Genomic DNA, 20,183 nt, shown 5'->3' on the forward strand with positions numbered 1-20,183 from the left:
GCCGTCACGCTGTGCAGACCTCGTGTCTGCGTCGCCTCTCCTCGCGGATCCGGAACGCCTCCAGGGCAGGGTCCGCGTATGAGGGGTCTCTAGGTCCCTAGCTCAGGGCGCGCCCGGGCCGGAGGGTCCGTCGGCTACGTCGGTCACTTCCGGACGCGGTCTCGGCGCCGAGGGGTTAGGGACCCGGACCGGGCGGCCGGCCGAGAGCTCGCGCACAGGCGTGGGGGAAGCCGCCCCAAGGCCGCGACCTCCGCCCCGGGTTACGGCGGCGGACGTAGGTGAGAACTTCTGGAGCGGCCCTGGGGTGGCTTCCCAGCACATCTGCGCGGCTTTCTTTACACCCCCACCCCCACCCCCGGCGGACGCTCTTAGCGCGATCTGGGGAGTCCCCGCCGCGGCCGCCCGCCGACGTCACGGAGTCCCCCAGAGGCCCCGCCCCGGTCGCGCCTCCTTCCCCGGGAGCCGCGCGCCGTGCGGGCGGGACAGCGGCTATGGCGGGGTCCGGGCCCCTCGGCGTGCCGGCCGCTCGCTGGAAACGCCACATAGTGCGGCAGCTTCGGCAGCGGGACCGCGCGCAGAAGGCTCTCTTCCTGGAGCTGATGCCGGCCTGTGAGTGCGCCGCGGGGGCCGTGCAAGACGGCAGTGGAGGGAACGGGGATCCGGGCGCGGGGACAGGGGGTTGTCCCGCTCCTCGGGCTGAGAGCCGCGTGCAGAACAGCCTTCTCGCCTCGGGATCCGTGGGCCTGTAGGTCGCTCTGTCTGTTACGCCCCACCTCTGACTAGCCTGCGTTCCTTCCCTTTCCAGTCCGGACTGCTTAGAACCCCTTCCAGGACCGAGCTCCCCGCGGTGCTCCTGCCCTCCTAGCCCCTCAGGGCCCGCCACTCCCGGACTGGGTTTCCCGGGCACGGGTTTGTTAGCTAGTGTTGTTTTTTTAAGGGTCTGTTATGCTCCCCCATCCCGGGGCAGTTCCCAAGGTACAACCTAGTGGATCCACTTGGTCCCTGTCACCCAGTGAAAGAACTCCGAGAGCAGCTACTTCTAAACTCTGAATCTCTAGGGAGAAAGCTCAGAGTCTCAGGCTTTGCCACCGGTGAGTGATCCTGGCTCAGGTTTTTGGAGCATCTCTGTGCTTGGGCAACCCCAGCCTGAGGGAGAAACAGGGGGCTCCAGGCTGCTGGCTGAGACCAAGAAGTCATATTTAGGTGTTTCTGTGGGGTGGGGCGGGGTGGGGGGGCTGGTCAGGAGTGGGTACGGCAGTTCAAGCCAGGGCCAACAGGTGCATCTGTATAAGTGCCTCTGTTCATTCGAGGTTGTATGTCCGGGGTCATGGTTGGGGGGATTACAGCCACTATCCCACCAGCTCCAACACTGGTCCTAATTTTGGCCACTGCTTAACTATCTCCCCCCTTATCCCCTAAACTCAATTTGCAGCTCTCATTCTGGGCCATTTCCCTGCAACCCTCTAGGCTGCTGGTCCTCTCCCTCAGGGATGTGAGGCCAGCCTCCTGCCTCCAGGCAGCCTCACTTATCCACTGCTCTGATGGACAATGGAACCATCCGGTTTGAGGGAGAAGTTACCCCTGTCCCCCAAGAACTGCAGCCAGTGAAACTGGAGAGACCCAGAGGGCTGAGATCAGACATAATGAAATTCCAGTTTTCTATGTGGTCTAGGGTGGGTTGTAAGGTTCAGATTTTTCACCCATAAATTGGGCAAAATGGCATCTTCTTTAGATTTGCTGGGGGAGGGGGCAGTAGTGCCCTGGGGGTTGGGGTGGGGTTTTGTGTGAGAACTAGGCCAGTGACCCCAGCTGAGGTGACAGGCAGGACGCTGGGTGAAGGAAAGGAGCTGAGGAGCTAGGCCTGGGTTTACCACACACTGCCCCCACCCCCGGAACTGGTGAGAAAAGAGGAAGTGAGGGTGGTGGGTGTGGACGGAGATCTTCCAGGGTCTGTAGTAAAAACTACCAAATTCAAGGAGGTCTGTTGGACAGTTGCTCAAGGACTTTCTCTTCTGGCCTGGGGGAACCTTACCCCAACCCTGGGGAAGACAGGATTGTTTTTCAGAGTAGAAAGTTAGAGCTCCTGGAGGGGAAGTAATTTGCCAAAGGCCAGAGGCAGGTGGAGCTGGGTTTATTTCATCACTCTTTGGGGCAAAGACTTGCTGTGGGGCAAGGTTGAATCAATTTCTGGCCCCTTCCTTCCCTCAGGATCCACAGGGGTCGGTGAGGCCAGCCATCTCCTTCCCCTGCAGTGGTTGTCTTTCTCTGTCTTCCCCTGGGAGGACCTGTGGACAGGTACTGGGAGGAGGCTGTGCCAGGGCTGCAGGTCTTGGGAGAGCCTACAAACACCTTCAGGCAGAGGCCAGAGTCCAGCCTGCCAGCAGCCATGCCATTCTGCATCCCTGGGCTCTTCCTACAGCCCTCCCAGCCAGAGGGGTAGGCCTGGAGTCTGCTGGAAATTGTTTTTCTCTGCCCCAGGCTCACCCTCTTGTACCCCTAGATAACCGTCTCCTAGAGAAGGCTGAGTTGCTGACCTGGATCTCAGAGAAGCTGCAGCCAGAGCCAAATGATGTCACTCCCACTACCCTGCAGGGCCCCTGGTGAGTGTGAGCGTTCCTGGGTACAATGGGCTGCCTATGCCTGGGCCCTGCCCCCATTATGCTGGGTTCATTTTCTCTGGGGCATCTCACTGGTCCGTAGGTGCTACCCAGGGGAGGGAGGAGGTGGGCTTTTGAACCTTCCTCCACACCAGCTGCTTAGACGGTCCTTTCTCCACCACATTTCTCAGTCCATCTCTGTATTTGTCTCATCTCTTCCCTTCCCACCCCACACTCCTGCCTTTTCCCCTCCTCTTTTTTTGTCTCCCTGATCCTTACTTGATGCCTAAAGGAAAGGTCTTGCTATATACTCCAAAGGGGTAGTGAAGATGAGAACCAGGAGTGGGTTGGGCCTCACAGCTGGGAGGTGCTTCTTCTTCTTTTCTTTTTTTTAAATAAAGATTAATCAGTTTGGCAGAGAGACCTCACTCGCGTGCACACACACACAAGCAGGGGGAGTGACACGCAAAGGGAGAGGGAGAACCTGGGTTCCTTGGAGCAGCAGCAGGCAGCGTGATGTGGGGTTGGGTCCCAGGACCCTGGGATCATGACCTGAGCCGAAGGCAGACGCTCAACTGACTGAGCCACCCAGGTGCCCCTGGGAAGTGCTTCTGAAAGAGGGTCCTAGCTAGGGAACCCAAGGCCTGGGGAAATCCCAGAGCAGGGGAGTCATGGGCAGTTCCAGTTTCGGGAGACTTGCTCTTTCCTCTACTGGCTTTCTGGCTTCCACCTTCCTTAGGAGAAAGTTCATGGTTTTGGTTTCAGGCTTTTCATGTTCATCCTGTGGGTGAACTAAGGGACAATGAACACCATTCTCTTATTGGTTGGCAGGGAGGAGGACTCGGGCCCTGACTCAGATGAAGTCCCATCACCAACCACTCTGAGGGTGAAGTGGCAAGAGGAGGAGGAGGGGCTCCGACGGGTCTGTGGTGAGGTAGGCTGGGCAGAGGTCTGAGAGAGAATGGCCTGAGGCCAGAATCCAGGATTCTGGAGGCAAGGGGATGTGGTCCAAGGGGTCCAGCAAGTGAGGGACATTCCCCAAGCTCAGTGCCACAGTGCTCTCCAGCTTGGTTCTGGCAACCCAGGCAGAGGTGGTCTCCAGCAGCAGCTAGAGGATGTGAGGTGAGAGCTCAGAGAAGAGCAGGAGGTGTACAAGGCCAGATGACGTCTGTTCCCCCTTCCAGATGGTCCCGGCTGCTCCGTTCACATCCTGCTCCCCCAACCCCGGGGCCTGGCTCCGGCTGATGCACCGTGCATATGGGCAGACTAGATGAGCAGGGTGACCCCCCACCACGGCAGGGGGTGCTACTTCCACCCAACACCGCTGCCCCCACCCTGTGGGGTGTCTTGGCTTCGGTTTTGCCACATTGTCCTGGTTTTCTTCTCTTTTCTGTAGCGGCTGCTTCTGCACTTCCTTCTCTGGTTCCTTTCTCCCTCCCTTTCAATGCGGGTGTTCCCTAGAGCTTGGGTGGCTTCACAGACTCCTGTCACCTCAGAGACTGCTGCCTCCAAGACCTGTTTCTGGCCCAGTCTTCTCTCTTGAGCACCATACTCTTTGGTCAGCAAAAAGTAAGATTCACCATCTCCCCCACAGTACGTGGCCAGCCGCACATGGAGAGGGGACGCCTGTAGGTGCTGGGCTAAGCCTTGTTTCAGCTAATCCTCTGCAACTCTAGAGCAAGAATTGGAGGCTTAGAGAAGTGGAGCCAGGGTTTGTACTCCCTCCCACACGAACCCGCCTTCAGTGATCTCCATTCATTCTTTCAACAAAGATTTATTGGCAGTTGTCATATCCAAGGCACAGGATAAGAACAAGACCCGGCCCCAGGGAGCTTCCAGTCTAGTGGAGGATACTGATAGGCCATAAACTTGTGTCTGGTGACAGCATGCTACGTTACTTGCCCAACAACTGTGGGAGTGGGGCTCGAACCCAGTGAGAGCCTCTCCCTCAGAGCCCCCGCTGTAGTTGCAGCCTGACATTTGAGGCACTTTCTGGGCTGTGTGATCCTCAAGGCCTGGGATGCCTTTGGTTTGCTTCCACTTAACTCTGGGGTTTGTCTCCACAGTCCATGCTAGTGAATATTTGTAGACTAAATGATGGACAAGGTAGACCCTCTACCCCAACTGGTAGTCACTGGCCAGAAACTGAGGGGGCATCTCTGGTCTGTCCTGGCCCTTCATCCTGAGCTAGTAGTCATCAGATCATGGATCCTGCCTCCAAACCCATCAACTCTGTTGGCATGGCCCAAGTTACCCTCATCTCTTCCTGGATGATGCCTCCCTTGGCACTCCCATCCATTCTCCATACAGCATTCACAGCGAGAAAGAGAGAGATACGTGTATGTATGTACGTATGTATACACACACACACACACACACACACACACACACACACACACACACGCATATTTTTAAAGTAGCCTCCATGCCCAGTGTGGGGCTTGAACTCACAACCCTGAGATTTAGCGTCCCATGCTCTACCAACTGAGCCAGGCAGGTGCCCCCAGAGTGATATATTTTATTAACAAAAAGATCACCCTTAAAAAAGACAATACATACATACAAGGTTGTGAACATTTCAAGAGAACAGAAGCCCATCGAGTAAAGAAGTGGAACCCCCTTCACTGTCTCTCCCATTGTCAGCTTCGTATATAACTTCCAGAGCCCTTTAGCCTTCCCAGTGGAGTTTTCCAGCCTCCTGCCACTCTCCCTGTCTCTGAACTCATAGTCCCCTTTGTCTGGGACACCTCAACAAACCCCCTTAGCACTTCCTCCCTGGCCCAATGGCTCCCAGTCAGTTCCCATTGGATGTGCAGGGAATGGGGAGTGGCTTTTTCTTTAATTCTTAGTACTGTTTCAGATATTGCAACAAGCATATATCATTATCATTAACTTACTTGGGGGGAATAGTTATAGATCATAGGAAGTTGCAAAGATTGGCTGCTTCTTATGTAACTATAGTACACACAATCAGGAAACTGATATTGGTATGAGATGTACATGTATTTCTTTGTCATGGTGTCCCCTATGTAGATGTGTGTGACCAGCAATATACAGCACAATTTCATCACCACAAAGATCTCCCTCTTGCTACCCTTTTTGGCCGCAGCTCACCCCTCTCCCCCAACCATCCCTAACCTTACAACCAACCACTCATCTGTTTTCCATCTCTATTATTTGGATTTTGAAAAACCTCCCCCCAAATACTACCAAAATAGCAATGAAAGGAAATGACAGGCCAGGAAGCAGAAGTGGAGGTCAGATTGCTCCGTGGTGAAAGGAATTACAAACGTTATGAATTGGGCCAGCTAGGAAGGTAGGCAGGTGCGGGAGCACTCACACAGGGAGGTGTGTCAGTGTAGGGGAGCAGCCCTGGCCTTGCTCCTCAATCCGTCCCTCACCAGGCCCACGTGAGAAGAACACAGGAACAAGTTAGCAACCAGAGCCCCAGCCTTGGTTATTTCCTCATGTTCCTCTTGTCACACTGGTAGGAACTTCTTCGCCTGAAGTCTGTCTCTTCCACTGACCCCTCAGCTCTAAAAAGTGGGACTCGACTTTCCTATCTATGGCTTTCCCAGCTGTTGGTTGAAGGATGGCTGAATGAGGCAGGGGCATAGATGAGCTGACCTTCACCCCCACTCTCGGGCTGGGGGCAGCTCCAGTATTCAGTCTGGTCTCCATGCTCCCACAGCCCATTCTTGTTATTGCCCTGTGTCTCTGCTTAGGGCTCCTGTTGCTCTCTAGAATCTATGCTTGGGTAGGCCAGGGTTAGAGTTTGGGGAACAGAGCCCACATACCTTGAACCTTTCCTGTGGACCTGTCCTGTACTTGGAGCATCATGTTAGGTGGCCTGCCACTTGGCTGTGTAACTTTGTCAAGACACATAACCTCTCTGTGCTAGTGTCCTCGTCTGTAAAATGGAGAAAATGGCAGTACCTATCTCCTGCTGTTGTTATGGTGATTGAAAGAGTTAGTATGTGTGTAGTACTCAGAACAGGGGCATGACACACATGTGCTCTGTAAACGTTGGCTATTATCTGAAATATTACTCCTAATAGTTCTACATTCCCCGAGGAGGGAAAGTACTATCATTCCCACTTTACAGGTGAGGAAGCAGCAGGTCCAGAGAGGTTAAATGACTACCCTGGGGTCACAGAGAAAATAAATGGCACTGCCAGTACCGAAATTTAGCTGTTAGACTCCAGAGCCTAAGGCCCTTTCACTGTTGCACAAAAACAACAGTGCGTTGCCCTGCACGATCCTAAAGCTGTCTGAGCCTCTGCTTCCAGTTCAGTAAGACGGCGGGTGGCTGGAGTAGCAGACTGTTTCACTGGTGTCCGGCCGGGAGGGCGCCGTGGGAGCCCCATCGAGGCGCTCCCGCCCACCTCCCGCCCCCCTCCCGCCCCCGACCGCTCCTAGATGGCCTACCAGGTGGTGGAGAAGAGCGCTGTCCTGGGCGCCCTGGAGTCGACGCTGGAGGAGCGGCAAAGCAGGTAGGAGCGAACCAGCGCGAGGGGGGATAGTGCCCATCTCTGGGTGGCTCGGGGCCATCTCTGCCGGGGAAGAGGGGACGGGGTGCTCCTGAGTGTCTGCAGCACGGCCCGAGAACTTTCCCCACGTAGTTGGTTGGAGGCTTGGCTTAGTCACCTGCCTGGCCGCATGGGAGGGACAGTGTGTCCCATCTCTGAGACGGGCGCCACCACGCGGTGACGCAGGGTCCCCCCTCCTGCAGGCTGGCGGCTCTGGAGGCTCACGTGGTGGAGCTGCAGGAGGCGCGGTCGCGGCACGCGCGGCAAGTGGACGCACAGCGGGAGCTGAACGCAGCGCAGCGGGCAGCTTACGAGGCGCTGTGCGCGCACGCCAGGCTCCAGGAGGCGGCCCTGCGCAGGCTGGAGGAGGAGGCGCGGGACCTGCTCGAGCGGCTCGTGCAGCGCAAGGCGCGCGCCGCCGCGGAGCGCAACCTGCGCCTCGAGCGCCACGAGAAGTGAGCGCGCTTGGCCCCGCCCCTCGGAGGCGCGCCCCTGTGGGGGGTGAGCACGGTCCCGCGGCACCTCTGCTTGCCGAGTCGCGTCGGGCCGGGGTCGGGCTCTCTGGATGCTTCTCTCCTCCAGGGCCAAGCAGGCGCGGGTGTCCTTGGAGCTGAAAAAGGCTGCGAAGCGGACAGTCATCATTAGCGAGTAAGAGTGGGGATGCGCCGGGTCCTGCTCGCCCAGCCTCAGCCCCGCTGCTTTAAAGGACCCTTTTTCTCAGGGCTTTGCCTGCAATTCTGCCCCACCCACAACCCGGTCCGCACGAGGCCCCCACGTAGACTGAATCCACAGGACACGTGTGGACTCGTGTGTTCTGGCCTTAGGAGACAGCACGCCTGCCCATCGCACGTGCGCCCACACCGACCGCTCTTCGCCGTGTTGTGCGCTGGAGGCAGGGGGTGCTGGTCCCTTGACCTTCCTGAGTTTCACTCCCTCTCCCAGGAGCCCAAACACTGTAAGCCAGGGGATGAGAGAGGAGGCTGAGACTCTGGCCCCGACTGCTGAGCCCCTATCCCTGAAGAGTGAGGCTGGTGACAAGTGGAAGAGACCCTTCAGGTGAGGACCGTCCCAGGGCTCTGAGCTGGGCCCCACTCTGGAGTCTTCCTCCAGGGCCTTGGGCTGAGCTCTTGGGCTGAGAGGAGTTTGGGGAGAAGCTGTAGTACAGCTCAGACCTCCCAGGACCGGTCTGATCTCCAGTGCCTGGAGCTTGGGGTCATTGCCACCTTAGGGACCCCAGCGCCTCTTTCTCTCCTTCTCAGGACCAGAGCTCTGGGGGTGGGGCGTCACTCTGGTGAATGGGTGTCACCAGCAGGGAACTGTGGGCAAGGCCCAGGACTCAGCTGTCACAGGCATATGTGTGTCGGCAAAGGTGTGCAACTCACAGGGACATGAGGGCACATGTGGGGAGCATATCAGAGTGCGAGTGAACATGTGAGCATGTATAGATGTGAGCTCTCATGGGCTTCTGAAGCCCAGGGATTGGGGTTTCCATCCCTGAGGGCCCCTCCCTTCAGTCTTCCCCATTCGTCTCCATTTGTCTGTCATTGAAGCTGTCCTCCCACACCCCGCTCCAGTCACCAACTTGAAGCCTTCTCTTTCAGCCCTTCCTTGCAGGTCACTGGTGTCTGGGCCTGGGGGCAGTGAAAGAACTCTGGGGAGGGCATGGAATGCTGGTCCCCAAAGTCCTGGCAGCCCTGGTGGGCCAAGTCATCCCAGGACACATCTTCTGGACATTTTTTAGGTCACTCAGTGGGCCTAGGTTTTACCTCCCTCCATCCTTCAGCCTTGTGCTATCCCAGCTTGAGGGCACCTCACCCTTTCCCCCATATGCCCCAGCTCAGCCTCCCCAGAACTTTTGTCAGGGGGCAGTTCTTACCATCATGGTGGGAACTTCAGGAGACTTTATTGCCAAATCCCTCCTTGCCTCCACCTTCCTGGGACTGCTGGTGGGTCATCCCGCTCTCCTGCTCATGGAGGAGCTGAGTTCTTGTCCCAGGCTCAATGGCCTGTGAGCCTCAGGGTCCCCAGCAGGGTGTAGGGATGAATGGCTGCTGCCCGCACACTCCCTGGCCAGACCCTTAGCAAGTCTCTCTTAACTCCACCCCAGATCTGCCTCCGCCACCTCCCTGACACTCTCCCGCTGTGTGGATGTGGTGAAGGAGCTTCTGGAGTAAGTGTATGTGTGCACCACAGGTGTGTGAAGGGTGTGGGCCCCTCGGAGGCCCGTGGCAGGCTTCTGGAGTCCAGGCTTGGTCTGTGTGTATCCCGATCTGTCCGTGCATGTGTTGCCTAGCTGTCTGTGTAAATCTCTGCTGCTTCTCCCAGACCTTATTTCCCTCATTTCCAGGCCCTTCCTGGCTGTCCTCCACAATCTGTCCCTCAGCCGTGGTCCTCCCGGGGAACCAGGGTCTCCAGCCCGAGCCTGGATAGGAACTACCACTCAGTTGGGAAATAGGCTGAGATGCATCAGGACTTGCTCAGGGTCCCAGAGCCAAGTGGCAGCAAGGCTCGGACTGAAACCCCAGCCCAGGGGTTGCCCCACATCCACCAGCTCCTCCTTGCCTCTGTGCCCTTCCCATCTTCACCGGGACCCCTGGGGTCAGAGGCTGGGCTGGGAGCAAGTTCGCTGCCCCCCTGGGCCATGTTCTGCCACCTGTCTTGTCTGCTTTCCATTGTTGCTACCTCGGGAGTGTGAGCCTCCCATGTCAGAAGGCCTTGCCGGATGCCTTCCTCACACCTGCCCCCCCCCCCCCAGTTTCAAGAAGAGGAGAGGCCACTCGGTTGGGGGAGCTCCTGAGCAGCGATACCAGAGCATCCCAATGTGTGTGGCTGCCCGGCCTCCTACCCAAGTGCAGGATGTGCTGGTAAGGGAGGGGCTACACCACATGCCCGAGGCGCCTGTGTGGGGAGTGTAGGCCCCAGGGGTGCTCCACGGAGGCCAGGGAGACAAGGCTGGGCTCCTCAGCTAGAGCGCACGTTTCCTTTCCCAGCCAGGGGCAGAACCCTCTCAGCATTTAGTAACCGGGGATGGGCTGCAGAGGGGGGTCAGGAGGCCAGGCAGGGAACTATGGGGAAGCCGCAGGGGTGTGTGTGAGAGAGAGCCTGTGAGTGTGTGCAGAGAGGTGCATGTGGTGGGGACCAGAGGCACCAGCCTCCCTTTTCCCCATAGGATGCCCACCTCTCCGAGGTCAATGCTGTTTGTTTTGGTCCCAGCAGCAGCCTCCTGGCCACCGGAGGGGCTGACCGCCTCATCCAGCTCTGGAATGTTGTGGGAGGTGAGGGTTTCTCCTCTATGGGCCAACTCGTGCTTTCTCTCCAGAGCCCACCCTCAGCTTGCTGCTTGGTGGTCGAAAGTCTTAGATCTGTTTGTGTTTCCTCACATGTAACATTTCTGTGGGCAGTGGCCAGATGACCACTTGGCAAGAGTTCTGGGCTGAGCCTCCTAGCTGCTGGGATCCAGGTCTGCGGGATGGGGAGGGCCCAGCTCAGATGGTCCCTGTTAGGGGAAGTGGGGGTCCCTTCTCATTAGATTCTGTAGGGATAGGCCCTTGAGAAGCAGGTCCCTGGGGTCCAGCAGGTGACTTCCTCTTCTGGTATCACTTGAGCTCTCAGAACTCAGGAGATGAGTGTCAACGGTCTACCCTGTGCTTGTAGAGGCGGGTGTGGTGGGGAGTCACAGTCATTTCCTGGAGGCTTTCTAGAGAAAGGTCTGGCCCTGGCTTGCTGTGTGACCTGGGGACAGTCCCTTCTCTCTGGTCCTCTGCAACTCTGTGAGGTGATCAGCTGCCCCCCAGATCCCCCAACGGCAGTTTGGGAAGGCACAGTCTCCAGCCCAGGCCCCCAGAATTCTTTCCTCTAACTTGGGAGAGACTAATCTTCCCAGTTCCTCCTCTTCATGTGGTTAGTGATTTCATTTCACCTGTCCTTTTCCTGGTACCCCCAGGTCGTCTGGAGGCCGACCAAACCCTTGAAGGAGCTGGTGGCAGCATCACCAGTGTGGACTTCGACCCTTCGGTGAGGGGACTTAGCCTCAATGACATGGGATGTCTGTTGTGTGGGCTCCCCAACCCGCTCTCCACACTGGGCAGGTGGGGGCTCTGGGACATAAGGGAACATCATGGGTGTCCTAGAACCAGTCCGTCTGGCTGCTGCACAACTCTTCCCTGGGCCTAGAGGCTGCTCTCCCTGCCTGGATGATCTGGGAAGCTCTAAGGCAGCCCCTGCCCCAGCTCTCTGGCCTGAGGGATGTTGCTTCTGTCCAGGTCCAGGTTAAGGGCCTTCCCCTTCCATCTTTCCAGGGCTCACAGGTATTAGCAGCTACTTACAATCAGGCCGCCCAGCTCTGGAAGGTGGGGGAGGTACAGTCCAAGGTAAGACCTGACTGAGGAGGCAGCCCTGGGGGTCAGAGGTCGTGCCTTGGGCCCTGAGGGGGGGGCCCAAGGGGGTCTTGGCCATGTCCTTGATCCATACGTGGGATGGGGGTGGGCAGGAGACACTGTCTGGACACACAGACAAGGTGACGGCTGCTAAATTCAAGCTAACGAGGCACCAGGCGGTGACTGGGAGCCGAGACCGGACGGTGAAGGAGTGGGACCTCGGCCGTGCCTACTGTGAGGCCCAGCCCCTACCTCCCCCTCCCTACCTGCTGGCACCCCCAAACCGGGTCAAGGAGACCTCAGCCTGTGCTCTGGGGATGGCTTTAAACTTCACAGGCATTTGGGGTGAAACCTCCCATGGCTTCTCCTCTGCCCCCCATCGTGCTTTCTGCCTGGTTTCTTGGTGACCTCAGGCTTTGGGCGGGGAAACGGGACCTGGCTTCTAGTTTGGGGAGGACAGGTACTCCTCTGGGGCTTTTGGACCTCAGCTTCTCTGGATGTCCTGTGGGATGGCTTCCAACAACCTTTTTCTGAGGCTAGGGTTCTGCTCCTTGGTCCCCAGGCTCCAGGACCATCAATGTCCTTTCCTACTGTAATGATGTGGTGTGTGGGGACCATGTCATCATTAGTGGCCACTATGACCAGAAGATCCGGTTCTGGGACAGCAGGTGACAAGCATGGGCTGTGGGTGGTTGAGGCATGGGGACAGGCTTCCTGTGTTTTCTTTCCTTTCTCTGGCCATGCAGCCACAGAGGCACCTCAGGGAAGTGCTAAGTGTGGCCCCTTGAAGGCTCCGCTGCCTCTGGGGACCTATGGCACCTTTTTAGTGGCTCTTGGTGCAGCTGCTGGACTTGGCCTGGGCCTCACCAACCAAAATGGAGGAGCCCCCTTTTCTACGTAGTTACTACCTTTTAATCAAAGGAAACAAAGTTCTAGCTGTTCTTTCACTTTAGAGCTCAGCACTGGGCTTGGGTGATTTATAAAAGCCAGTGTTGGAGCCAGCGCCAAGCCTATCTCTGGGTCCTCCTTCCAGGTCTGCGGTGACTGCTGTTGGAAACCCTCTGCTCTCTCTCACACGCTGAAAGGAAGCTCTCATTGTTTTCTCTCCAGCACTTATTTTAGTGACCCAAGGGTTTCGAGGCCCCAGCTTCCACTCAGAGGCTGGCTAAGTTCCTCTGGGAGGGGCTGGCCACAGTGGGAGAAGGGAGATTAGTCAGCAGCGGCCCTGGGGGCACCCCTTGACTTTGTTAACCTGTCAGGAGTGACCTCGGTGGGTTGTTCCTCATCCCTACCTGTTCCCAATCCTCAGGGTCCCCTGCTGCACCCAGGTCATCCCTGTGCAGGGCCGGGTCACCTCCCTGAACCTCAGCTATGACCAGCTGCATCTGCTCAGCTGTTCTCGAGATGACACACTCAAGGTCATTGACCTTCGTGTCAGCAATATCCGCCAGGTGTTCAGGTACCTGCCCCGGGCTCCCTGACACTGTGGCTTTGGATGGGGCTGCTGGGTTTCTCATCCTTTGTTAAGGGCCCTTCTGGACCTGTCAATGGGGTACCCATCCTGGAGGCCCTTCCAGACCAGGGCCTGTCGAGGTGCCCCATGCTCTTGATGGAGGGAGGAAGCTCTTGAAGCTCCTGAGGGCAGGGATCGGTGGCCATGTTCATTCCGACCCTGATTCTCTGTGTCCTCAGGGCTGATGGCTTCAGGTGCGGTTCTGACTGGACCAAAGCTGTGTTCAGGTGTGTCTGTGAGAGCGCGGGCCTGTCCCTAAGTGTGCCCCACCTGACCACGTAGGTCCGTGTCTGCATGGACACATCTGTGTCTGCATGTGTGTGTCCTCACCTCTGGTCATCCCTTGCTTGCTCTGCTGTGGCCACTGCAGCCCGGACAGAAGCTATGCGCTGGCAGGTTCCTGGGATGGAGCCCTTTACATCTGGGATGTAGACACCGGCAAGCTGGAGGGTAGTCTGCGGGGACCCCACTGGTGAGCACGGCCCCCACCCCCCACCTCAGCCACAGGGCCAGTGCCCACCCCTCCCCCTTGACCCCCGGCCCCAGGGCTGCTCAGCCAGTTCCGAGTTAATGACATGCTTGGGACCCTGGAGTCCCCAGCCCTTGTCCCCACATCCTCCCCCACCCCTGAGCCCTTCTTAGTTCACAAGGTTCTTTCCTGTGTGCACAGCTCTGTGAGCCCATTTTATAGGTGAGGCAGCAGGCTCAGAGCCTCAAAATTCCCAGTTCCCATAATGAGGGGCAGAACCCAGGCTGCAGGTCCGGCTTCTGATGCCTCCCTGAAGCCTGTCCCTCCCTCTCCTCAGCACTGCTATCAACGCTGTGGCCTGGTGTGCCTCGGGGAGCCATGTGGTGAGCGTGGACCAGGCCAGGAAGGTCGTGCTCTGGCGCTAGTGTCGTGACTCCTCCTGCCAGGGCTGGAGCTCGAGTCTGAAGCCCAAAGCCAGAGGACAGCATCCCACTGCTCACAGGGCTCCAGAGCAAGTGGGGCTGAGGGTTGGGGGTGGTGACCTTGGGGCATTTAATGGGGAATAAGGCCTGGCAGGACCTGGCCTGTCTGTTTAAAAAAAGTTTGTGTGTGTGGGGGGGAATTACAGTATTTTTTGTTTGTTTGTTTGTTTTAAATCTCTGATTTCTTACTTTCTTTGACATAAGTGAAAAAAAAATGGCATTTAAACTGGTGTCTGCTTGCCTCTTTGTAGCATTCAGGTAGCAGAAGCTTTTGGGCTGGTGGCTCAAGGACACCTGGGCTTGGCCCCCTTCCTCCTGCTGCACAGAGCTGGGGCAGAGCCAGTCTGGCCTCACTGCCGTTCACGTCTGAGGAGACAGCTTGAAGAAAGGCTCACAGGCAGCAAAGGGCAGTGGCTCTTGGAGCCATGGGAATTTCACCCTTGGGCCAAGCTGGTCCAGAGACTAAGCCAACACCTTGGGCCCTCCTACTTTAGGCACCCGGAGCAGGCTGAGGCTGTGGAGGGGGTGGTTGGGAGTTCCAAGGAAGGGAGCACGGGAAGCAGCCCAGAGGGGCTCTGGTGGAAAGGGTCCTAACAAACCGGAGAGTGATGTCAAGTACTTAGTACCCCAGGCCTGTCTTTAGATGGGGGCACATTCTCGCTCCAGAGGTAGAGCCCAGAATGGGTGGGGAACAGTCTGTACACGTCTGAGTGTTGGGGAGGACAGCTGTGGGCTGGGCCTGGGTTGGGACTACACTTATGGGGGCACCACAAGCCTCTGGAGTATAAGGCAGACCCAGCAGGGCAGAGCCTGGGCATCCCTCTGTCAGCCTCGGGCTTGGAGGAGTCATCAGTAGGACAGCCACTGCCAGTCACAAGACAACAGAAGGGACTTCTGTCCCCGAGTGCTAGGACCTTACTGTGGAGTGCTGCTCATCTGAGATTCAAAGGCTTTACTCTGCAATTCTCAGTGTCCTTCTTTATGACCTTCCAAAGTCTCCCGGGGGTCATTGCCCTTTCCATGGTTTGGAAGCCACTCCCAGGATGAGCAGTCGGCCACCAAGAGCCTGAACTCCACAGCCAGGCTGTCTGTGTCAGAGTCACAGCCCACCGTTCAGTAGCAGGGTGATTTTAAGCCGGTTCCTTAACACCTTTGTGCCGTAGTTTCCTTCTCTGTGAAAGGGGAAAATAGTAGTGCTCGCCTCAGAGGGTGCCTGGGAGGCGCAGTCCAAGTGTCTGCCTCTTGGTTTCCACTCGGGTTGTGATCTCGGTGTTGTGAGATGAAGCCCTGCAGCAGGCTCTGCGCTCAGCAGTCAGCCTGAGATTCATTCTCCCTCCCTCTCTACCCCTCCCCCGTTCCTGTTCACACTTTCTCTCTCTCTCTCAAAAAAAAAAAAAAAAAAAAGTTCTCACCTCAGAACGTACTGTATGGACTCCAGGCGTCAGCATCTGTGAAGCTCTCGGCGCCGGTCAAAGAGGATGTGTTGATTAAATACCTAGTCTACACTCTGGTGACTCTCCGGTCACTGCTCTTGGCCCAGCTGTCCCCTGGGCTCTAGGTGACATACCTACCTGCCTCCCAGACATCATCTCCCCTAAGTGTCTCTTCCCCTCCTGCCCTACATCCCCCAGCACCAGGGGCTGGAGTGTCTAACTTGAACCTAGCTACAACGCAGGCTCCCCTCTAGTCTTGCTGTGTCTCCAGCCAGGCCCCTTGTCGTGGCCAGAGTGACTTTCCAAGGTATCCTGGTCACAGATAGAACCCTTTCAAGTTCCCAGGCTGCCTGCAGAGAAGCTGCTTGGCATTAAATCCAAACCCCTTAGGAGTGAGCCCGCTGACCTCAGCTGCATTTTCATTTCCTTGCTACTCTGAATGTGCTTCGCACATTGATTTTTCTCTCTGCCCAGAATGTTCTTCCCTCCCAGCCCCCAATTCAAATGTGTCCTTTGGGATAATCTCACTGAGAGCCTTTCCTTACTTACCAGGCTGGCTAGGGGCCTCCTCTCTCCTTATGTTCCTCTTTGTCTCCTTCCCTCCATTTTCAGTCAGGGAGCTCTTAGAAGAGGCCAGGATGGGAACAGAGTAATTTCTGGGATTAGGTCAGGCCAGAGAGAGCCTTGGGAAATGTCTATTAAATGGCTAACTCAGCAAGTCTAACAGCTGAAGATGCTAGGAGTCCAGTATTTTCCAGCCTCAGCCCCTGAGGCCCACCCCCTTGTCCTGGCTCCCAGCGGCCACCAGGAGTCACCAGCTGCTTAGTGTCTGCTGAGCCATTCTCCAGTCTCCTGGGATTCATGGCTGGAAAAGCCAGTGCTTCCAGTAGCCACCAGTACTCCATGCTTATGTGTCAGGCACAGCGCTCTACTTTTCAGGCAGTGTCTTATTTGTTTCTCTCAAGCTCCTTGGGAGGTAGTTTCTTTCTTTCATAGGTGATAAAATTGACACTCAGATGAAGTATTGTGAGATCACACAGCTGGCGCAGCTGGATCATGACTTTTTTTTTTTTAAACAACAAAATAACATTTTGAGAATCTGGGCTCCCTGTTATGCAGGGCACCCTCCCCCACCCTCTGTACCCAAGCTCTGTGTGCCCTGCCGCCACCATTACTGGGGGATTCTAGCCTTGTGTCTAACCCTAAAGCCCTCCTTGTGTCCTCTTTTTTCCATTCTGGGCTCTGGTCACCTAGGCCTGATTATGGAGGGTCAGTGTCCCTTGAAGTGTGGGGCATGCAGAGCCACAAGAGTGAGCTGAATTTGAATCCTAGGAGGCTGTTACCGTCTACACCACTTGGGGCAGGGACCTCACGGCGGTGAAGACAGCTGTGAAGCCTGCTTAGGTAATCTAGAAAAAGGTGTTGTGAAATGATGGACTCAGCTCTGGGGACCCCAACCCCTCTGCTCCCTGTAAGCGTTCCCTTCTTCATTGGCCAATCTGACAGCACACCCTTGGGGCACAGTTGCTTCTCCTCAGGGAGCACATGCATAGCTCAGCTTACTTGGAAGGAATGTTTCCTGGAGGAGCAAGTCTGGAAGGGCCAATGAAAGGCCAAGGCATTCCAGGGAAGGGGTGGGTGTGGAGGAGGAGGGGCTGGCAAGGAATGAGCAGGGGGAGCTCAGAGGAGAGGCAGCTGGGAAGGCTGCCCCTCCACCTAGCCTTTGAAGTTGGTAGCAGAGAGGGTGAGGAGAGAGTCCTGGGGCTAAAAGCCTCTCTAGGCCTTCAGTATCCTCTGCCTTATAGGTCTGCATACCTTCCAGGTTTTCAGTCCTCAGGTACTCGGGCTACCTGCCTGAGTTGGGTCTCTAATGACAAAACTGAAATGGCCTTTCCCTTGCTGTGCACGTGGGCTGAGGCCCAGAGAGGGGCCAGGGTCCTGTGCAGGGTCACACAGCAGAGGTGGGATAAAAACCCAGGACTCCCTCTTTTCTGAAAACTGCCCTCAGGTTCTGCAGAGAGGGTCTGGCCTGGTCTGTTCCAGGCTCTGCTCCCAGTGGTATTCTACCGAGAGACCTTGGGCAAATCACAGTGTCTTCCGGGGTTGGGGAGGAGGATTTTCCTCACCTGTGACACTTGCAGTCCCAGAGCTCTGGGCCTCACCAGAGGTGACACAGCTCTTCCCTGGGGCTGGTCTGCAGGCAGGAGTACTGCCTTCTCTGTCTGCCCCGGCCAATCAGACTTGAGTGAGCCTAAGACTTGACAGGGAGAAACAACCAGAAGCCCTCATTCTGGGCTCCCGCTGCCCCTTGGTCATGTCCCTGGAAGACACACCTTAGCTGGAGTCTGCTGTTCCTGAGTCTTCCCCACCAGATGTGAGACCCTTGGTGATGGGGATGAGATCTGAGTCATTCATGTCTCCAGTGCCCAGAACAAGACCTGGGCAGTTTGAATTTGATATCCAGTAGTGATTGAATAGAGGTTGTCATGGACCTCAAGAAGTTCTCTGGAAGAATCCTAGTGGCACCAGGTGTGGACCCACCTGTGGAGAGTCAGCATACCATGTCTGTGTACAGGTTGTTTTCTTCCTCTGAACACACATCTACTGGTCAAACATATTTCCGTCTTCTCTGCACATTATTTCAGTTAATCCTCCTGGATTTTAGGACATTTGTATTGTCTTCTCATTCCCACTTTACAGATGAGGAAAGCAAGGCCCAGAAAGACGAAGGGGTGAGCCAGGCCTTGGCTGATCAGGGTGGCCAGGGGCTTGAATACAGGACTTCTGACCAGGTTCCTTCCCTGCCCCTCACAGGAGCAAGGGGGTGACGAGAACAAAAAAGCCACTTAGGTGTTTAGCACGCAGCGTGGAAAGCGTGTGAACCCTAGTTGTGGTTTCATTTCTGTTGTTTCAGGAGAACACTCCAGGAAAATATTCCCAGACCAGAGCTCTTAGAAACAGACACGGCAGAAGTACTTGTTTTTTTGGCCAGTGGGACCAGGGGAAAATGGTCCAGGAACAAGATGCTCTTTGGCATTCATAGGGTTCTTGGCAGATCAACAGTGACAGAACAGTCTAGGAGGAAACTTAACACTGCTTGCGTCAAGCTGTAGGATTTCAGGACAAATTACAATTCTCTTTTTCTAAACTAAGATTTCTGTAACTTGGTTGTGTTTTTGTCGTGAAAAGCTTCTTTGTAATGAACAAAATAAATGCAAAAATTCAGAACAGCTAGATTTTGTTGGGAAGCCACTCAGGTTAGGCAGTAGCCCCCTAACTGACAGCTGTGGCTGGTCTTGGGCAGGGAGTGAACACAATTGCCTGCGATGTGATAATCCAGAGGAGGGTTTGCTTTCTCCGGGGTCAGATGGGGGGCGGTGGTGGAGGCTGGAGAGTCCAATGGCTTGAATTTCAATTTCTGACCATCCTGAGAAGTCTGTGTGTTAGTCTGTGATATTTCTGTGTGGTGTTTTCACTCTGTCTAGGAACTGAGCTGATCTAGCTTAACAGAAGAGCTGGATAAGCCCTTGGAAATCATCTCATTCCACTCCGTTCAAAGCTGGGGATACAGAAGCCCAGAGGGGAAGGTTGTCCCCATCAAGTGGTGGCAGGGGTAAAGCCAGATGACATCCTCCTACTTGCCTCTCTGGCTGGCTTGTGGGTTGGGGGTGGGTCAAAGGTCAGAGAGGAAAGGGATCCAGGCGATGTGCTGTGAATTTGGCTTCACTGTTTGACCGTTAATTCTTTTGAAGGAAGCCAAAATTTAGCTGGGGTGCTGGGGTAGGACAGTTAGTTTAACTCTGTCACCCAGTCAAGACTAAGCCTCTGATGCCAACAGCAGTCTCAAATGTGGTATGCAATGTACACCCTCCCATATTTCTGTGGAACATTCCTTCCCTTGACAGCCCTGTGTGACTATGAGGCTGGAAGAGAGCAAGGACCCGAGCAGTGAAGGGAAGGTCACAGAAGGTGGGGGCAGGTGACAGTGAGGAATGTTGGTGGTGACCACCTGGTGCCACAGCCTCCGTGCATCCTTCCTGGATCCACAGTATTATCCTCAGGTTTCCACCAGGACATGGAGCCTCAGTTCCCACAGCCATCAATTGGGAGTGAGGATTTAACTCGACCTTCTGACTCCAAAGTCCATGCTGCCATCTCTCATGCTGCTGGTAGGAGTGTGAACAGATACCATTATTTCGGAGGCCAATTTGGTAAAATCTAACAAAATCAAATGCTCATATAGCTTTCTAACTCTCAAATTACATATTTAGGAATTTACCCAATATTTTTACTGGAACAAATTTATAAAGAATGATGTACAAAGATGTTGTTTTTCACTTGCTAATGGCAAATGGATGGAGACAACCTAAACATCCATCACTATAGCAGGCTTAAATTATGATACATCCAAACCATGGAATAGAAGAGAGCCTTCAAACAGAAAGAGGGAAACTTAATTATATAATCCCATGTATATAGGAAGGCAATGTGTATGTGTATAAGTTTTATGCACAGAAAATATCTGGAAGAATGCATATTGCACATACCCAGCTCTGGGAAGAAGAGAACCGTGGGGTCCCTCCCTAAACAGACTGAGCCCTGGCCCTCAAATGTGGCTGTGGGCAGCCAGAGGGACTAGGCCGGTAACTGGGAATTTATTTCCTCTTTTCTGTATTTGTTTTATGGTTTAAAAAAGGAAGGCCTAGGAATGTCTTTATAAAAAGCATTGTCTGTTTGGAAAGGTCTATTTACCCAAATCTTTTTATATGGAAAACTTCGAAAAC

General features: G+C 55.4%; 1 protein-coding gene across 2 annotated transcripts; it reads left to right on the plus strand.

Annotated features, from left to right (window-relative positions):
- The first annotated feature begins 327 nt into the window (after positions 1-327).
- On the plus strand, positions 328-14,105 carry LOC111159410 (autophagy related 16 like 2). 2 transcript variants are annotated; one of them, XM_022521848.1, is made up of 18 exons: positions 329-609; positions 2,501-2,600; positions 3,429-3,531; positions 7,017-7,090; positions 7,330-7,581; positions 7,709-7,774; positions 8,069-8,182; positions 9,234-9,296; positions 9,882-9,990; positions 10,296-10,401; positions 11,070-11,140; positions 11,425-11,496; positions 11,616-11,736; positions 12,065-12,170; positions 12,812-12,961; positions 13,195-13,242; positions 13,386-13,487; positions 13,822-14,105. In XM_022521848.1, exons 1-18 carry the CDS (start codon positions 492-494, stop codon positions 13,907-13,909), a joined length of 1,863 nt encoding a protein of 620 aa, XP_022377556.1. In that variant the 5' UTR covers positions 329-491; the 3' UTR covers positions 13,910-14,105. The 2 variants fall into 2 exon arrangements, with proteins under 2 accessions (XP_022377557.1, XP_022377556.1); XM_022521849.1 differs by lacking the exon at positions 9,234-9,296 and having other exon boundaries at positions 328-609.
- The last annotated feature ends 6,078 nt before the right edge of the window (positions 14,106-20,183 follow it).

Source organism: Enhydra lutris, unplaced genomic scaffold (genome assembly GCF_002288905.1).
Source record: "Enhydra lutris kenyoni isolate GAN:26980312 unplaced genomic scaffold, ASM228890v2 scaffoldscaffold68, whole genome shotgun sequence".
NCBI classification, from domain to species: Eukaryota; Metazoa; Chordata; class Mammalia; order Carnivora; family Mustelidae; genus Enhydra; species Enhydra lutris.